Raw genomic sequence first — 19,777 nt, 5'->3', positions numbered from 1 at the left:
CCCTCTACTGTTTGCGTGGCGCTTCCCTCAAGCTGGGCTTTAAGATAGTTAAACTTTTGGATTGGCGTTAATGTGTCGTTGTAGTCTATAGATGACTCGAAACAATCCCAAAATGTCTGCCACTTGAGAATATCTCCATTAAAATAGGGTAAGTCTAACTTTGGAAGCCTATGGTAATTAGTTTTTGAAGATCTCGGTTCTGACGGGACTTGAAACATGACATTCTCTGACGGACGGGTATGCACTGCAGGGGCGTTAAATGAATACTGCTGGTTCATAGAATCTATTGCACATCTGTTCATATCAACTCTAGCTTCGGGTGTGAAATTATATGCGTCTGGGTTAAGTCTGCTCGTTGAAGGACCACCAGTATCATGCGAAATTATAGTATTTGTTTCAGAGGACTTAATAAATTTCCGAATTTGTCTAATTTTACAATCAAGTTCGTACATATACTCATCTGAGTCGGTGATTTCCTGCTCCAGATTTTCCTCCGATGTCTGTTCCAAAAGTCTGTTATTCAGGTCAATCAATGTTTTCTGTTTCTGCGTGACGGCATCATCAAGGGCTTTCACTTCGTCAACTTCTGTGTCTGTTTTTGACTTTAACTCGTCGTATTTCACCAGTAGCTTCGTGACGGCTCCTTTGTGTCCAGCACGAACTGACTTCAGCTTTGAATCCATATATATCCAAAGGTTACGGCACCATTAAATGTTGAAGAATCTTAATAAACCACGAGTTGTGTTTTTCTATACGTTTAATCGTCGTGATAGCTAATGCATATAATATAACGTCACAGAGTAAAGCGGTATGGTAACAACGTTACCATAACGAAATGTTTGTACTTCGCGTATTTTCCGACACAGGTATCATGTCTTCAGGGGTGTGCACATGACCTGATTTCAGGTTTTTTAAGCTTAAATTAGGCAATGTTTTTCCCAGTTTCTCTGGATTAAACTTTTTTATACTATTAAAAGTACACTTTTTTTTTATTCCATTATAAACTAGAGAACATTCTGATTCCAGTGATATCTAGTTTTATACAGGTATCTTTATTAATCAGTCCACCAATAAGGGTCACTTATACATGGTCCCTCAAAATATGACGTCATAGAAAAAAACTGTTGATTGCACCCTAAATAACTCTTGATCAGTATCGTTACCGGTATTGTTTTATTATTAATTGTTTCGACTCTATAATAAGAAGATTGCATTTTCTTTTGTGTTCGTTCACTTGAAATCCCGCTGATACACTGAGTGTCATTATTCAATTGACGTTGAATGGTCCGTTTCTAACATAAATTATAAATGCAAATAAATGTATAACCAGTATTAGTGTTAACTATTTAAGTTAGATCGATATGAGAAGTAAAAAAAACATTATGATTATGGTTAATACATTTAGGTTTTTTGTTTATCCTGAAGCAACAGCAGTACACAGGACGCAAACGCAAATCTGCATTCTTGGTGTTTTTTGCCTTAGTCCTGGTTGGCAACTGTGGTAATATTTTAGTATTTGTTATATTTTCTGATAGTTTATTTTGATAATGAAAGTTTCAAAACCTTTTTTAAAAAAATTGTCCAAAATAAAGAAGTTAAATTACAAATCTAATATTACTTTACATAGTTACTTTACAAACTTCATCGTATTCAATACCTTTTTGTCAGAGCGTTTAATTTATACATTTCTTTATTACTGATCTTTTTAATGAATAATGTAACTATATTTATTATATAAGCTTTAAATCGAGTAGACAAGAAATTCACAAAAGATGTTCATATCCAAGGACTAGATAACCCTAGTCGTATTGGCACAACTTTTTGGAATTTTGGGTTCTCGTTGCGCTTCAACTTTGTACTTGTTTGGCTTTATAACTATTTTGATCTGAGCGTCACTGATGAGTCTTATGTAGACTAAACGCGCGTCTAGTGTACTAAATTATAATCCTGGTACCTTTGATAACTATAAGTAGCCATGTCTTAAAAGGCATAGTTTTCATATGTATTATACACTGTATCAGATATATTGTTCTATATCTTTGATTTATGACAAAAGTATATACAAATCCTAACAGTGCTCAATAACTATTAAGATTATACCCCACAACATACTTCAAAGTGTGTCGAATTTTTTAACCCCATCTCTGTCGTCCATTGAAATTGATATACAAAAGATTGCAGCAGGCCGTGACTTCTGCTTCAGCTCATAATTTGCATCAATGAATTGACTTTATGGTTGGTAAAGAATTAAATTTACAACACAACAAAAGAGAATATTTCAACCTTACTTTTGTGATCTCAAAAGAAGTAAGTCCGGTAAGGGCCGATTTTAGCCTCAAATTTCAAGTTCATCTAGACACTTTTCAAACACTTAAGTGTCTATTTCAATTGATTCGATTAGTTTGTGTGAAAGATTATAACTGATTTAGTCATTAAAAACGCTCCGATTCAAGCTTAAATATGAAAAATCTATCAAATATGCCAAAAAACGTCACTTTTCAGATGGTTTTTGTCAAAAATGAAAGTTGCCGCATCCGTGTTTATCCTCAACCTTTATATATGTTATCTATTATCATTAAATACAACTTACATTTCAATATTATGAATGAACACGAATGCGGCCACTTTCATTTAAGACGGACACCGTCTAAAATTTAACTAAAATGCTAAAATATTGAAGATTTCAGTAATTTAGCATGACTTAATGATGCTAGTACCCTATATATGTGCATTGCATTGTCAAAAACAGCCCATATTTATGTAGCAGAAGCATTCTACTTTCAAATGAATAGCTTAAAGATTACATGTTCACAGTTTTGTAAAACTGCTATATTTTGGGGCCAAAAAGAGGTCTTACTGAACCTACTCCTTTCAAAGTAACCTCAAACAATTAGTGTCTTCAAACTATAGCGTTTGATTTTCTGGTAGCGGACGGCTACTTCGATGTAAGATTTTATCTGGTAAAATCACAACTTTCATTAATTTAAATCCTTACGAACACAATGTATCTGTAAAATTGTATAATTTCATATTAAACTTTGCAAACGTACATTTTTGTTTTAGCTTTTAGTATTGTCACATACAGAGAGGATATACATGTGAATTATAAATTCGACTTGACTGCTATATTTGTGCTTCCAATCAGTGGTAAATTTATAGCATTTTATCTTTAAATATTTTTTACAACATATTGCCTGTACAATAAAAAAAAAGTATGCGTTGTCAAATATGATTAATTTTCAGACATTGTGTATTTTCCTTTCACCAAATATGAATTCAAAAATACACGAAAGTTTGAACTATCTTTAAAATAAAAATGAGAAAATTTGTATAAAAGAAAGGGCATGTAAAGCAAATACTGGAATGACATGTAGAAGAAACGATGGGCCTATAAATGTATGCAGGAACAATTCAATATCAACACGAGTAATAGGAATAGTGTTTTCAGACATTATTGCAAAAACACACTCTTAACAATTTACCGTAACCTAGAATTAAAAGTGGTTGTTATAAAATGTTCAGTGTTCATGTAAATATTCAATACTAATATGCTTCATTCGATAATAGCGTCAAATTTTTGAAATCTTGAACTGTAGAATCATTAATACAACATGTAATATTTACATTGTAGTCTTTATTGCTTAAATTTGTTTTATGTATGCTTAATGATTTGTGCTACATTTGTTTTATTTCATTATCAATTAGAAAAAAAAAATCATATCTAAAGAAGTTTATATAAAGAAAATATATCTGTTTTTCAGGTTGTATTTGTGCATTCATCATGATTTACAATTTTGATATACAAAAGGTAGAATTCTAATATTTGTAACACAACAAAACAGCTGCGTTTGACGTATAATATTTTAAGCGGAGTGGAGTATCTTTCATAGGTTTATTTTCTTAGTTTAACACTCATACAGCTATGCATATTGACATATTTTGATGAGTGTTATGTAGACGAAACGTGCGTCTGACGTACTAAATTATAATCCTGGTACCTATGATACATATTGTAACTTAAAAACACATATAAATATTAGATCAAGGAGATATGGTATGATTTCCAATGAGATACATTTCCTATAAAGCTAAAATAAAGAGGATGTAGGCAATTTTAGGAAATCGTACCGCCTTCAACAATACACATACCGTATACCGTAAATAAGGCAACGACAACTACTGGCTCCTGACTTTAGACAGGCAAATAAAGAATGTTGTAGGGTAGCACATGTTTGAGAGCGACCTACCCTACCATAACCTAGGACAGTGGTGTTACAGCACAAGATAAGAACAAACCATAAAAATCGGTTGAAAAAGACTTACGATTGCATTTCTGTAAATATGCTAGTAGACAATGCAATTCCCCATAGGAACTCCTTTTACGCCTTTAAATGCACCACCTTTTTTTGTCGACTTATTCCTTTACTCATGTGAGGTTTACTTCATACATGAACTTCTTCGGAAGAAAGAAAGCAAGCAGTATCCTTCATTTGTAACCCGGGTTTGATTTCTCTCAATCGAATTATGACTTTCGAACAGCAGTATACTACTGTTGCCTTTACCTTAACTTTACTCTCCGCTGTAAAGATGATGTACTCACTTAATAATTAAAGATGCTGTGATTAAGCTAAACGCATCTATCCCATCGAACTTGAATGAAAGGATACAACAGATATCTTGACTTACATCTATATATTGACAATGAGGTTCGGATGAAACAAAACTTAACGACAAAAGAGATGCTTTCAGCTTCTCAATAGTGAAAGTTCCATTTCTATGTATTGTTGAAGGCCGTACTTTAACCTATAATGGTTTAATTTTTAAATTGTTATTTGGATGGAGAGTTGTCTCATTGGCACTCACACCACATCTTCCTATATCGATGAATGTTCAAGGAGCGATGTATACGGAATATATATCTCCCAGTTGATACGATATTCCCGTCTTATGTTGCCTATCATCATTTCCTTGATAGAAGATGCGCCTAACAAGTAATTTTTAAAACCAAGAGTTCCATGTGCTGATGTTGAAATCAACCCTTCTTGGGTTTTTAGGATGCCATCAAGAGTTGGTTGACCGTATCCGTTTTACAGATGATCACAAATATGTTCTTATATTGTTAACTACGATCCAGTCCCCTTCACTTGAATGTGAACTACCATGACTTATTACCTGGTATATATTAGCATGAGAAACGTGACGGGTTCCACATCTGGAATATGATCTTCTTACCCATCTGTTCCACCTGAGATCACCCCAAGTTGTTATGGGGTCCATGTTGCTCAATCTTAGTTTTTCCATGCTGTGTTTTGTGTACTATTGCTTGTTTGTTGGGTTATTTTCTATTTCAACCATGTCGTTGGAAGTTTATTTTCGACTTGAAATATGAATCTGTTATCATTTAACTCTCTTTTTTTCTATACATTTCGTTGAAAAATAAATCTTAGAATGGAAGGCTCATATGCAATACTATTTTTACGTCAAAATATAGGGTTGTGTGGCAGATTTGCGACTTTTCGATTCAACCTATTTTTCTACTTTTGTAGGATCGCAAAATATATAATGAAAATTATGAAGTAAAAGTATTCCGACTCCTGAATGCCGCAAAAGAAGGAAATATGACTGAATTATACAAGTAATCATCTTTATATATTCCGTAATGTATACAACAATGAATTTAAATTCCAGTTTAGTTTAAACATATTTATTTATAGGGGATTGGGAAACAAGTTTTGCAACTTATATAAATCCCTTTTCACTTTGCGGGTGCGAGTGCTGCCTTGTCGCGGCATTAGCCTACTCTTTTTCGAAATCTACAAGGGTGTCTTTAACGTGCAAGAGATATGGCTCTCTCTTAACATGGGTAAGCCATTTATCGTCCCCTTCCGACGGACTATCATCGTTTCCTTAAGACCATACTCGCAAATGGTGTCAAGGGAGAGCCGAAAATTGAGTTCCTGAATAATTAAATTCCAGTGAAATGAAAGAGTGCCATTAAAACATATATATCATGAATTGGCACCAAGTTCAAAGTCAAAATATAACTCATACTGACCATAACTGAACCTTCATATGTTTATCTTGCTATTCTTTCGAGTTCGGAGTTCCATTCATTGCGAAAATCCGAATTATATACGTATTCCTATTCAAGAGCTCGGAAAATGGGAAAAACGAAGTACATGAAACAAACACTTAAAACAGCGACAATTCCACGACAAGTATGACAAGAAAATATGCAAGAGGGTTAACAATTATTGTTTGTATAGTTCACACAATTCGAAGAAAGTTTAACAGGTCAAAGGTTGATATCTTTGATAATGAAACGGAGAAGAGCAACATACGAAAAGGTGAAATTGTTTGTTGACATTTACGTTCATAACATAACAGAACTGTATTTCAAATTCGAAATAAATTTTGTTTTCTTTTTATCAAATTAAGTTTAGAAGACGAGAAATATGTGGAAATGCATGATGTTGATTATGATCAGCGCAGTGCCCTTCACTTGGCAGTTTGTGAACGCCAGGAAGAAACAGTGAAATATCTACTGGACCATCATTTCTGTAATTCAGATGCAACTGATAGGTATACATTGAAAACTATTGCATCATTTTATCTTTATTACTTATATTTCAAAAGCAACAAAGTATGGAATATACAGGTTGAATTTAATGTTTACTAAATACATACGCGTATGGTCCGACCGTACTGCATGATCGGGGTATTTAAAACGTTTATTTTAAATACTTGTAATATCTTCATACGGTATGACCCTTCTAGTTGTCACGTCATTAAAAGGTGTTTTTTTTATATTTTGATAATAAAAAACAAATTTAAAATAAGCAGTTTCAAACAGTTAATTTTACTCACTATTTGTAAGTACAATAAGAAGATGTCAAAATCAAAAGCACACATGTAAAAAGTAAAATCACAAAAAATACTGAACTCCGAGGAAAATTCAAAACGGAAAGTCCCTAATCAAATGTCAAAATCAGATGATAAAACACATCAACGAATGGACAACAACTGTCATATTCCTGACTTGGTACAGGTATTTTCAAATGACGAAAATGGTGAATTGAAACTGGTAATATAGCGCTAAACCTCTCACTTGTATGACAGTCGCATCAAATTCCATTATATTTACAACGATGTGTGAACAAAACAGACATAATAGGTAAAGTTGTCAAAATATAAGTACAACAGTCATCACTGTGTCACAATCTGAAAACAAATAAATATTAAACAAAGAAGCACAAAAACTACCTATCAAATTTTACGACCACATTTATTGCTTCGCGTGTTTGACGTCAGAAATGTAAACGTCACACAAGAAGAAATATAAAATAAGTTTGTCGTTCAAAGAATTTTCAAAAAAAATAAAATTTCACATGGGGAGTGGTGGCATACAGGGTTAAAAAATCTAAATTTTGTTAGAACTTATTTCAGAAAAAGATCGAGATTTAAAATTATCCAGAAGTTCTTTAGAATTTTTAAGAATCCACATGTGGTTAAAAGAAAGTTTTGATACTTTACTAATACCGGTGGTTGACTGGTTATCTGGTGATTTACCATTCACGTTTTTTATATAAAGTAGATGACATCACCGGCAAGGACCATAGGTAATTGAGGTTTTCCTATGAATATGATGTACTGCTGTCATGTTACAATATTGTAATGACCCGAGACCTCGGTATCACGGCAAAGAAGTCTAGCTTTTCACTCGCAAGCAAAAGGTGTAACTGAAAAGGATCGTGCACAACCGAGACGTGCAAATGCAGAACAGCTATGATATAGGGTGGAAGTAAAAGTCACCCAACCTAAGCATACATGCAAGAACACTATTAGCGATGTGGCATTTTTATTTAATGTTTATGTAGACTTTGAATTATAAAATCCATACATATCTATGTAACCACCACTGTATTTTAAGATAAAGTTTATTATATTATTGAAACGTTTCGCATTCGAAAAAATACTTATGTGGTCAAAATACTAATATGGTCCAGCCCGTTAACAACCAAAAGAGTATATACTCACTTGATCCGATCATAATCTTACGGTCGGACCATGAGTGTATATGCATATGGTCCATACGATGTGTCGTTGACCAAACTAGCTAAGGACATTTTTACCACATGGTAGATTGTGTTTTGTCATAATGTCGTCTAATCTTTTAATTACCAAACGTGACTTATTCCCGATTGTGACTGTTTTGCCGAGTGTGAACTCGCATTACTATAAGACGTGGTACGGTACTTGTCTATCCCAAATTCATGTATTTAGTTTAAATGTTTAATGTTATATTTGTAATTTTCATCGGATTTTGTCAAATGCGTTGACGTCTTTTCTATTATATTTAAGTGTTATGGTAAAGAAAATTAATCACCGCCTTCATTTATCAGATTTGATTTCGTTCAACGTAATCAGTACGATATTTTACGTTTGAAGTTAGATTCAAAACAAACCGGACATAGTTTTATAATATAGTTAATTGCTACCTTAGTTTGATATTAATAAGTGTTAAAATGTGCTTTGTTATTAAATGCAATATCAGTATTTAGTTCAAATATATAATCTTAAATCAATCCTAATTCTATCTTATTCATTCTTATGTGACGTCATTTTTCATTTTTTGATGATCTGTTTTACAAATTCAAATGACGTCATTTTTTCGTCATTTTTCAGTTTCAAATAAGACGTCACTTGGCGTAGAGGTTTAAACTTATTCGGATGTGTCTACTTTTGTGTTTGAAATGTAATGCTATGTAATGTAATGTAAATGTATTTCAGTTGTTTCCCGTAATTAGTTAATACTTCAGTTTTATTATGTACATCTTTTGAATATTCATTTTATGAAATTTACTGTTTGCAAAAGTATAAATTATTCTAAATTATAGGGATTTTCTGGTGACTAACAGAAAACCCTTGCCGTTTATGGCACAACCTTTTTGATCTTTTGGTCCTCGATGCTGTTCGGCTTTGTACTCGTTTCGGCTTTCAAACTTTTGTATCTGGGCGTCACACGTAGGTCTTGTGTGGACAAAATACACTTCTGGCGTATTAAAATTTTGAACTTGTTGCCTTTTGTTGGCTGTTGTTCGTGTGATTCTTTGTCAATTGTGTTCTCCAATTTATTTATATTGTAGTCCTGTGTTGTCAGTTTGATGTTATATTTCACATGGCCATAAAAGTGCGAGGTTTGGCATGCCATAAAACCAGGTTCAACCCACCATTTTTTCCTTTAAAAATGCCCTGTACCAAGTCATGAATATGGCCATTGTTATATTATAGTTCGTTTCTGTGTGTATTACATTATAACGTTGTGTCGTTTGTTTTCTCTTATTTTTGAGTGTAAATTCATATTGCGATAAGACGTGTCACGGTACTTGTCTATCCTAAATTCATGTATTTGGTTTTGATGTTATATATATATGTTATATTTGTTATTCTTGTGGGATTTTGTCTATGTGTGTTACATTTTAGTGTTATGTCGTTGTTCTCCTCTTATATTTAATGCGTTTCCTTCGGTTTTAGTTTGTTACCCCGATTTTGTTTTTTGTCCATGGATTTATGAGTTTTGAACAGTGTTATACTACTGTTGCCTTTATTCATGACCATAGGCGTATGGTCCAATTACATATACTGTCCGAAACATGACCAAAAGGGAACTAAAACTAAAACTAAAACTATCAGCAACCTTAGTTACTTTATAAATTCTTGAACATTTTGAAAGTTTGTAATAAATCAACCTCCTCCTAGTTAGATAAAAGTAAAGTTGAAATAAACCCTTTGAAAATTTTACGGACGCCGTCACGAGTTGGTTGACTGTTATGGTATATTTTTTTTCACAGATGACGACAAATATGATCTTATTATTGTAACCACAATCCTGCTTTCTTTATCTCAAATTTGTTGCTACTTAATTTGACTTATTACTGTATTTGAAACAAGAGTTTCAAGTACATTTTATTTATTTAACAGTTTATTTCCGAATTATGAGTTTGACTACTGTCCCTATGATATCTTTCGTCCCTCTTTTAAAAATAACAGCGTAATATTTTTTTTTCAAGTGTTCAAAATAAATTATAGTATAACAGTCAGGGAAGCACAAAAATCCTTACAAACTTTTATGTTTTGAAATCAAAATATTGTGTGCTAAATGTGCCAATTCAAGTAGTTATGAACACATTGAGAAAACCCTAAATATTGCTTTTCTTTTATATTGCTGTCAACTACTACTGCGCAATTATATATCGATTTGTGTTTACACAAATGAGAAGATGTGGTATGATTGCCAATTGGACAACTCTCCACAAAGGACCAAATGTCACAGAAATTGACATCTATAGGTCACTGTACGACCTTCGAAAAACCGTTTACTCAGCTATAAAAGACTTAGAAATTACAAACATCGAACCATTCAACGAGACAAATTACTGCTTAATTTATATACAGAATAATAAACAATGATATAATGAATTATTTTAGATGGAACCGAACTGCACGTGCAGATGCAGAGTGGCACAAAAACCAGAATTTGGGAGAAGAAGACTATGACAATGTTATATTATTGTTAGAGAATTATAAAACCGAAACAACAAAGAAAAAAAGAAAGGTGAGATTATGATTAGAGAACATTGTAAATTGATAGCAAAGGTTTTTTTATCCATTGTACATGTTGTAATAATTAATTTAAAAAAAATGTATTTGCATAAATGATTCAAAATTCTTGCAGAAATCATAAAATAATTCAAAATGAACACTTTACGAAGGAAGATCTGATAAATGGTAACTACAGTATCAAATATAAACATGTCTCTATTCTAGGAAAATTTCAGAGCGAAAAGTGCTACAGAATTAATACATGCAGCAACAAATGGAGATATGCATACTTTAAAAAGGTATGAAACACATTTAACATCGTAACTGCGGTTAAAGGTACTTTGAAGAAACCGCTCTTTAGTAAATAACCTTTTGATAAAGGAAGACAATGTCATTTTCACTTTAACATTACTGCACTTCAAAGTATTTAAAATTTTGTCATACCTTAAGTTTGAATCTCATTAAAAATTGGGTCAAACTTTCTTCTTTTTTTTTACACGCGAGTAATCGATTTTCCTAACAAAATTTAATCCTCATAATAATTTCAACAATTGGTTAGGTTTGGGTTTTTGTTTTGTTCTGCATTATACATGTAACAAAACTAAGATACTAGTCCTCATGTGTTCCCTCCAATATACGGTTGATTAAGTTATACTAATGAAAATTAAAGATGGTTCGTCCAATACGTTTGGTATAATTGGGGGTCCGTTTAAGTTATTTTTTCTGAGTTGTATATAAAGGATTTGATGGGTAAACTTATTTGTGTTTTGACAGAATTTTCACTCTTTTATCTTTTTTTTTTATTGTTTCGTTACATATAGGGACTTTACATGCGAATGATTTTACATGGATAAATCAAACATTGAAATATTTCCCTGCATTAAAAGAATTGAAATTGAATATTTGTTTAATACTTCATATTGCAGAAACTTACAGATTCAAATCACTAACATATTAAAGTCTCATCCTCCTGAACATGTGTGAAACAGTTATCCCTTAGGTTAAACTAATATAAATCGATTAATTTAAATCTGTTTCTACTATCCGTAATAAGCATAAGAAAGGTTATTTATTATCTTGAAGAAGATTTCAACTACAAGAACTCGTCTGTAATACACTTTAAATGTCATTTGCAAATTAAAAAAATGGTTGTAGCTATAATTTTTTTTACCTAGTTATCTTCGAAGTAAAATAAAGTTGAATCTGCAACTATTGTATTTTGACCGTTATTTTTTTATTTTTAAAATTTAAAATTCTCTGATAACAGATAATAATTTACGTTCAATCCACATAATAAATGTTCTCCTGAGACTTCCAAAATGAAAACGGAAATAAAAAAAGCAATTATAGAAATGTCGAATTTCAATACCATCATTGTCATGAAAATTGTTTAGACTGGTTTTACGAAAATAATTGTATGTATATAGTTCGAGATTGCATGTTCGTTACGTCATTGCGTCACTGTGTGTGATGTCCTGTTGCGTCTGTCGTTAATGAAATATGTTCGTTGTTGTTCTGTGGTTTTCATGTTGTGTCGACTGTTATATGACTTGTTTGTGTGTTTCACTGTGATGATTGTTTTTGTGTGTATTTGTGCTGTATTTCTGTCACGTCGTGTTGTCATTTCAGTAAAATTTCATCACATTGCCATATAAGCGAGAGATTTGTCTAGCCATAAAACAAGCTTTCAAAATAACAAGCTTTTTAAAAGCCTGTTATAAATTGATAGTTAGGAAATAAAGGAACTAAAAAAGAAGAAAAAAGTAAATGGTCCGTGTGCTTGTTGTCGAGGTATAAGATTTTTCATAGACTTAACATTGGCGCTTTTTTTCTTTCAAAAACGATGAAAAAATAACAAAGATTTTATAAGATGTTGAAAACAGACATTTTAAACTATATATAATCAAATTATGAAAAGAAAAGTAAGGGTTAGTGGTTCATTTATTTTAATGGTACATTTTTACCACATGGATAAAACCAGAGAGTTCCGGAAACATGACAAAAAATTAAAAACAAGAGGAGCAAATAAACTTTAACTTAATCTTATGTTATACAGATATAAGATGTGGTATGAGTGCCAATTAACATTTATATGGGGTTCACACAAGATGATATGTGTTTAACTGTGTATGAATTAACGTCATTTGAAAGGCATAATAAACTTTAACTTTCATTGTAAACATTTTTCGAGTTGAAAAGGGACCAATCTCTACTACAGGTCTTTTTTTGGACGCACACAATCTAAAAAGTGTTATTTTTATTTACTTTAATGTTTAAATAGCACCTTGTCACATATGCCTCCATATCCCACTCACATTTTAGAAAAAAATGTCAGCCGCTGGCGAAATTCTGTTGTATGCCAATTCTCGGCTGTCAACCCCACTTAAACTTGTTATGTCGTAAATTTGAATTGATTTATCTACACAATGGTGTACAACACGCCTAAATTGTAACTAAAAAAGGTGCCTGTGCAACTTGTATATGAATTGTGGATCATTTCAAATTTCATAATAAGGATGGTTTGATATACTTACAACAAGTACACTATCAGTTAAAAGTGTATGAATGATTGTCAAAGTATTTGGTACTTGTCAAACGTCTGCCAATGGCTCAGATTTATGTCACGATGTTTGTTAGACATTTGTGTTTATATGTGTTATAGATAACAAAACTTTAATACAATCACAGCAATTAATAAAAGTACCAACGCATCGTTGTAAATATAACGGAATTTTATGAGACCGTCGTACAAGTGAGAGGTTTAGCGCTATAAAACCATGTTCAATCAACCATTTTCTACATTTGAAAATGCCTGTACCAAGTCAGGATTATGACAGTTGTTGTCCATTCGTTTTTTATGTGTTTTGTCATTTGATTTTGCCATGTTATTAGGGACTTTCCGATTGAATTTTCCTCGGAGTTCATTTTTTTTGTGATTTTATAGATAAGTAGTTCAAATTATTTTTACCTGATGAGTTTTAACCATTTGACTTACACTGAAATTTGTGACAGTAAAACAGTTCGACAAGATCTTGTGCAATGCCATGCCTAAACATTCACAAAATTGCAGGGCAGGAAAAATACGAAAATAGGGCACTAACAATTGTGTAAATACGGTAGCAATAAACAGTTTGGAATTTGGTTTAGCATTTGGCCCCGTTGGATTTTTCAAATATGAAAGTTATTGTGCAATAAAACTGGTGTTTAGACAGCTGAGTACTAATTTAGACTTCAAGAGTGGTTTAGAAAAACATCAAGTGAATTTTTGACATGTTTTATGGGCTACTTTCTGTTTTACTATCCGTATTTTCATAGCTGGACGGGCAATTGGTCCAGAAATTAATGTAATGTTGACAAACACTTTTTTCTACACGAATATTTTGACGCCATTTTACAAAGAAAATGAAATTAAAGACATATGATTTTGATTGAATTTCTTGATAGATATATGTAAACAGTTTCAGAAAAGGTATTACTTGAAGCGATTGAAATTTTACTTCTGGCCAAATTTTGGGTAATTTTTGAAATCTCACCCCCCCTTTTTTTGCAATACTACTATACGTAATAAATTCAGATTGTTGTCATTGAAACACCAAACAGAAATTATATTTTACCATTTTAACTACCGGATATAAAGTCTATCGAAGTTTATGATTACAGACATAATATACAAATATATGAAACAAACAGTAGGCCTAATTTGCCAAAAAGCGATGAAAAGGGGATGTTAAAATTTATGAGGGTAAATTTTTATTTTATTTTCCTCACTGTTTATTGCTACTTAATGCGGTTTACGCATTTGTAGCTTTTTACAATAACCGTTGCCGACTCTCTGTTTCAAGTTCATGTATTTTATTTAGCATAGCTGGTATAGTTTTTCTCCCCGAGGGAATAACCAGCTAAGTAGCCAGCACTTCTGTGTTGACATGAGTTATCATTGTTGTTGTCACAATTATATATTTTTAAAACTTGTATTTAGCAAACCTTTAACAATTTTGGATTCTCAATGCCCTTAAACTTCGTAATGTATATGGCCTTTCAAACTCTTGGATTCGAGTTTTACTGTAATAAAATTTGTTGACAAAACAGTCGGCTTGCGTACAAAATTTAAATCATGGTATCTATGATGAGTTTATTTGTAATAGGTTCTAATGTAAGACCAATGAATAATTTATTCATTCACATTCTAAAATTTAAAGGTTATGGCAACAAGGCTTGGACATGAATCTATCCAACTCAGCAGGTCGGACTGCTTTGCATGCAGCGGCAGAAAATGGTATAAAAGTGGTAGTTGAGTTTCTAATTAATGTTTGTGAGGTTTCTCCATTTGTGAGATGGCAGTAAGTATGATTTCTTAGTTATTGTTTCCCCAATCTCGTTTACTTAAAATTTCCTTATTTCTTTTAGTCTGGAAAAATTTGTTAAAATGATCTTAACATTTAAATTTGACCACGTGCGTATATATTGAATATTCTCTGATTGGTCAAGATCATAAATTATTATAAAAAAGACGACCCTACAACAATAATTTAAATAAAAGTTTTATTTCATAACACAATTATTTTGTAATTCAACGCTATAACAAAAAAATAGATAAAGTACCAATGTGTACAAGTGATGTCTGCGTTTGATGAAAATGTTTTCAAGGCTATCATGAATCTATCGTGTAAAAACGACATTTCTTAATTAATACGTTATACTCGTTCATGTACGCACTATACAGTTTGGATTTGTAGGGGCCTGGTCCTTAAGTGTCGTACTAAATTATCATCCTGGTACCTTTGATAACTATTTACACCACTTGGTCGATGCCACTGCTGGTGGACGTTTCGTCCCCGAATCTATCAACAGCCCAGTAGTCAACACTTCGTTGTTGACATGAATATCAATAATGTGGTTATTTTTGTAAATTTCATGTTTACAAAACTTTGAATTTTTCGAAAAACTAAGGATTTTCTTATCCCATGCATATATTACCTTAGCCGTATTTGGAACAACTTTTTGGAATATTTGATCCTCAATGCTCTTCAACTTTGTACTTGTTTGGCTTTATAAATATTTTGATATGGTCGTCACTGATGAGTCTTATGTAGACGCATCGCTCGTCTCTGGCGTACTAAATTATAATCCTGGTATCTGTGATAACTATTCTAACATAGATGTGACAAAATACGACTGAAATCAACATAAGTTTTGCTGTCACCATAAAAAACTGATGTCTGTGTCTAAACTCACAATAGACATGTTTTCGTGGTCTTAGATCTTTAGATATAACAACAATTGTCTGTTCTGTCAATTTAATAAGTGTGTTCCATGGTTGTGATCAGATTTGCAGGATAGTAGCTCATTGCAAAGAGGAAAAAGGTTACATTGTCGACGTTCCGGACTTTCTTTATGAGTTACTTAAATTTTCGCAGGGTTTTCTTTCCCTTGCTTTGTAATTTGTAAAATGTGAAAATGGTTAATCTTCGTATTGATGCTCATAATTTTATAGTCAGAAACAACCTATAGATTGTGTACCCGGCAACGGCAATGAAGTCAATCAGGCCATTAAAGAGAGACTACGATCCTACATGAACAAACAACTGACCGAAGAAAGGGAACCAGAGGTAATCCTTGGTTGTTAAGCTTTTCAAACAAATTCAGAATTTGCGATCTAATAAAAGAGAAAATAAAACAGTTCAAAATTAATAATAAAGACGATTAATATATATGTTATTATGTCGTCAAACATTGTTTAAAACAGTGACAAAGTTTTAAAATGTTTCTCGAAAACGATTGAAAATGTATAAACTATTTAGAGCAACATGGAAAATATTCAGAATTGATGAAGACTTGATCCTTATTTGTAAGTAAAAAAAAAGTATAAAACAAGTTACAGTTTTTTTATTTCATTTTAGTTATTTCAAAACAAAACTGAGGTAATAGAAATAGATTGAAGTGCAATTTCATACTAATTTCTGCACTTACTAACATTTAAGAATTTCCATGATATATTAATCGCAGCATTTATTCTCCTGTTTGAAAAATCTGAGTAATTAATGTTTTTTTCTAATTATTAAAAACGAGTGAACCCTTTTTATTATATATTTTGCATTGATTAATGATACAAAATATAATCACAAAAAAACTGAACTCTGAAGAAAATTTCAAACGGAAAGTCCCTAATCAAAAACTCAACCACTGCATACGAATATATAACAACTGTCATATTCCTGATTTGGTACACATTGTTCTTTGAATATGTACCTTGTAAAAAATAAGTGTGTACAAATATATTAGTTTAGCATGTCCTAAAGGTAGTTTAAATATAATATCAAGTCAATACTACAAAGTTTTAATTTCCAAAGACGCTGATGCCTTGATTTTCCAGTAACAGGCTGTCTCCAAATTCATCGATCGTAACGATTTGAGCCAATGCTGTTATTTTTGTTTGATGAGGGTGCATTCTTTGTGAAAACATTTTCGCTTTTCCTTCAGTTTCCCTTTTTCATTATTATTAATTTGGGTTTGCTTGAGTATTACAACAAAATGGTATGACATGCTTTATTGTAAGCACACATAACAAAAGACAGTATGCGACCCCTTTCTTTGTCCATATTTGCCTCGTTATTACTGTTATCATTATCATTGTCGCTTGATACATCATGTTTCTAGTTATTCTTAGGTATAAATTCCATGTTTTTTTATTAAGTTATTTATATTTTTGTGTTGGACTTAAGTTAATTTCTTTACTGAGATAAACGTTGCATTTCAATCCTCTAGATTAGGAAGACTTTTTCAGTTATATATAAGTCTTACCAAAACAAAATGGTTTTTTTATTCCTGAAAACAAGACGATTTTAATCAAATTTATCACTGTCCCTTTTAATTACACCAAAACTATCAAATGCTGAATTTCTTTATCTGAGAAAAAAACGTTGAAATCCGTCGTTGAAATTTGATGTTTTTTGTTTGTTAAACTAACTACGATTGAATTCAATATGCTTCATCAAATAAGGCAGGCTATTTCCTTAACTATCTTTATGGGGTTCGTGTGTTTATTCTTTAGTTTTCTATGTTGTGTCATGTGTACTATTGTTTTTCTGTTTGTCTTTTTCATTTTAGCCATGGCGTTGTCAGTTTGTTTTAGATTTATGAGTTTGACTGTCCCTTTGGTATCTTTCGTCCCTCTTTTATCTAGATTTTCTGAAATAACATTGAAATACTCAAAATCAAAAGTAGTCACTTAATCTTTTCCATAATTATATATATATATATATAGTTTGGTTTTGTTATATTTTGTTCACCTCATTGTTATATTTTCTTTTATATTCACAAAACTTTATATGTGATTGTCTATTGGCTACATGAATTAAATAACATTTGTTACACAATACATCTTTTTGTAGCTTTACCAGCAAACATAATTATTGTATTGAAATAAGATTATGAAGTTAAACAGTATATAGTGAACTTTCATTGTGCGAATCACAACACAACACATATAGTTTAATTTGATGCACCAGGTATTTCAGATATTTATTTTCTCGTCAATTGCGCTCGAATAAAATTAATAAGAAAATTGAGGATAAAAAAATGTGTGTAATTACCCTAAGACCCTCCCGGTGTCGTATATCTTAAGAAATTGAGGATTAAAATTTGTTTTAGAAACTTTGGTTTAGATAAAATGGATTAAACGTCAGCGTGAGCTTCCTGGGGCTATATACTTTGTTTTTTGTTTTGTTTGGTTCTCTTTCGTTTTAATTTTGGCTAAGCAAACACCGAAACCAAAATATATTTCTTTCATAAAATATTGAATCAAATGGATCATTATCGTTTATTCTATCACTATGATTTTTTATTTGAAAGCTGGACATTTTCTGATTTTTTTTTATGATGATAATTTGAATTCATGTTATAACGTACGAACTTTGTTTTCAGAATTGCGACGTATTAGTCCGAAGTTATTTGGTATCTAGAACAAGCCGGATTTAAAAAAAAATCATTGGTAGAAATATAATTTTCAAACTTAAAAATAGGAAAACTGTTTCGGAGTAAAGATTTAATTTATCGGAAATATCAACTGATTACTAATATCGTGAATGAACAAGCTCTATATATAGCATTTTTAAAGAAGTATTCGGATAAACAAATATCTTTACATTTTGTAGGTATACATTCAATGGTTATTTAACATTTATTTAAGCTTATTATATCCGATGCATGCATTCATTAAATGACTGTTTGAATAATTTTTTTGATAGGAAGAACCACATGATGAGCCAACTAAAATCGTTCGTTTGCTGAATTGTGCATCTAGAGGAAATATTCAATACATGAAATTGTAAGTCGCCCCCCCCCCCTTTACATTATAAAAAATAGCTTTTAGAACATTTACAGCTAACGAAGGGACTATACTTTGTGCAAACACTATTTATATTCTATGGCAAGTTCATAGTTTTTTAAATGAATATAAATCAGAGGCTAATTTTGGCTGAAGGTGAAGAAACATTAACTTTACGACAAAAAGATCCAATGTATATTGTTTTGTATAACAATAGACAAAGACAAACTTTAAATCGTACCTTTCAGTTAGGTCAAGGTAATGTGTATTCGTAGTCAATTATGATTACATTTTTTTTAGTAAATGTGGTATGATTGCCAATGAGACAACTCCCCGCAAGAGATCAAATGACAAATAAATCAACAAGTACGGGTCATCGTACGGCTTCCAACAATGTGCAAAGCCCATACCGCATAGTCAGCTAAAAAAGGCCCCGAAATGGCAAATGTAAAACAATTCAAACGACAAAACTAACGTTCTAATTAATTTACAAAAAAATGAACGAAAAACAAATATGTAACACGACAACAAACGACGCCCATTGAAATACAGGCTTCTGACTTGGGACAGGTACACACATAAAGAATGTGGCGGATTTAAACATGTTGGCGGGATTCCAACCATCCGCCTAACCTGGGACAGTGGTGTAACAGTACAACATAAGAACGAACTGTATTCTTCTATATTTTTTGTAATTACATACAATTTTAAATAATCAAGTTTTATCATATTGCCTTATTAAGTACTGTTGTTGTCCATTGCTGCATCATTTTTAACAATGATTTTTCTTACTTGACATCAGTAGTATAGGAAACACTAGGGCATTTAACATTGAAATACAGGTCTTCT

The 19,777-nt window shown here is 31.8% G+C and overlaps 1 protein-coding gene across 1 annotated transcript in view; it reads left to right on the top strand.

Annotated features, from left to right (window-relative positions):
* Positions 1-19,777, top strand: part of LOC143067775 (uncharacterized) — a 71,055-nt gene that overhangs the window by 31,007 nt on the left and 20,271 nt on the right. The window contains exons 7-16 of the mRNA XM_076241311.1: positions 1,406-1,501; positions 3,064-3,147; positions 3,762-3,808; positions 5,547-5,635; positions 6,439-6,582; positions 10,489-10,615; positions 10,828-10,901; positions 14,802-14,942; positions 16,097-16,211; positions 18,849-18,928. Coding sequence (XP_076097426.1) covers positions 1,406-1,501; positions 3,064-3,147; positions 3,762-3,808; positions 5,547-5,635; positions 6,439-6,582; positions 10,489-10,615; positions 10,828-10,901; positions 14,802-14,942; positions 16,097-16,211; positions 18,849-18,928 — 997 coding nt within the window. The remainder of the gene's footprint in view (positions 1-1,405; positions 1,502-3,063; positions 3,148-3,761; positions 3,809-5,546; positions 5,636-6,438; positions 6,583-10,488; positions 10,616-10,827; positions 10,902-14,801; positions 14,943-16,096; positions 16,212-18,848; positions 18,929-19,777) is intronic.

Source organism: Mytilus galloprovincialis, chromosome 3 (genome assembly GCF_965363235.1).
Source record: "Mytilus galloprovincialis chromosome 3, xbMytGall1.hap1.1, whole genome shotgun sequence".
Lineage (NCBI taxonomy): Eukaryota > Metazoa > Mollusca > Bivalvia > Mytilida > Mytilidae > Mytilus > Mytilus galloprovincialis.
This window is presented reverse-complemented; position numbering and strand designations above follow the sequence as displayed.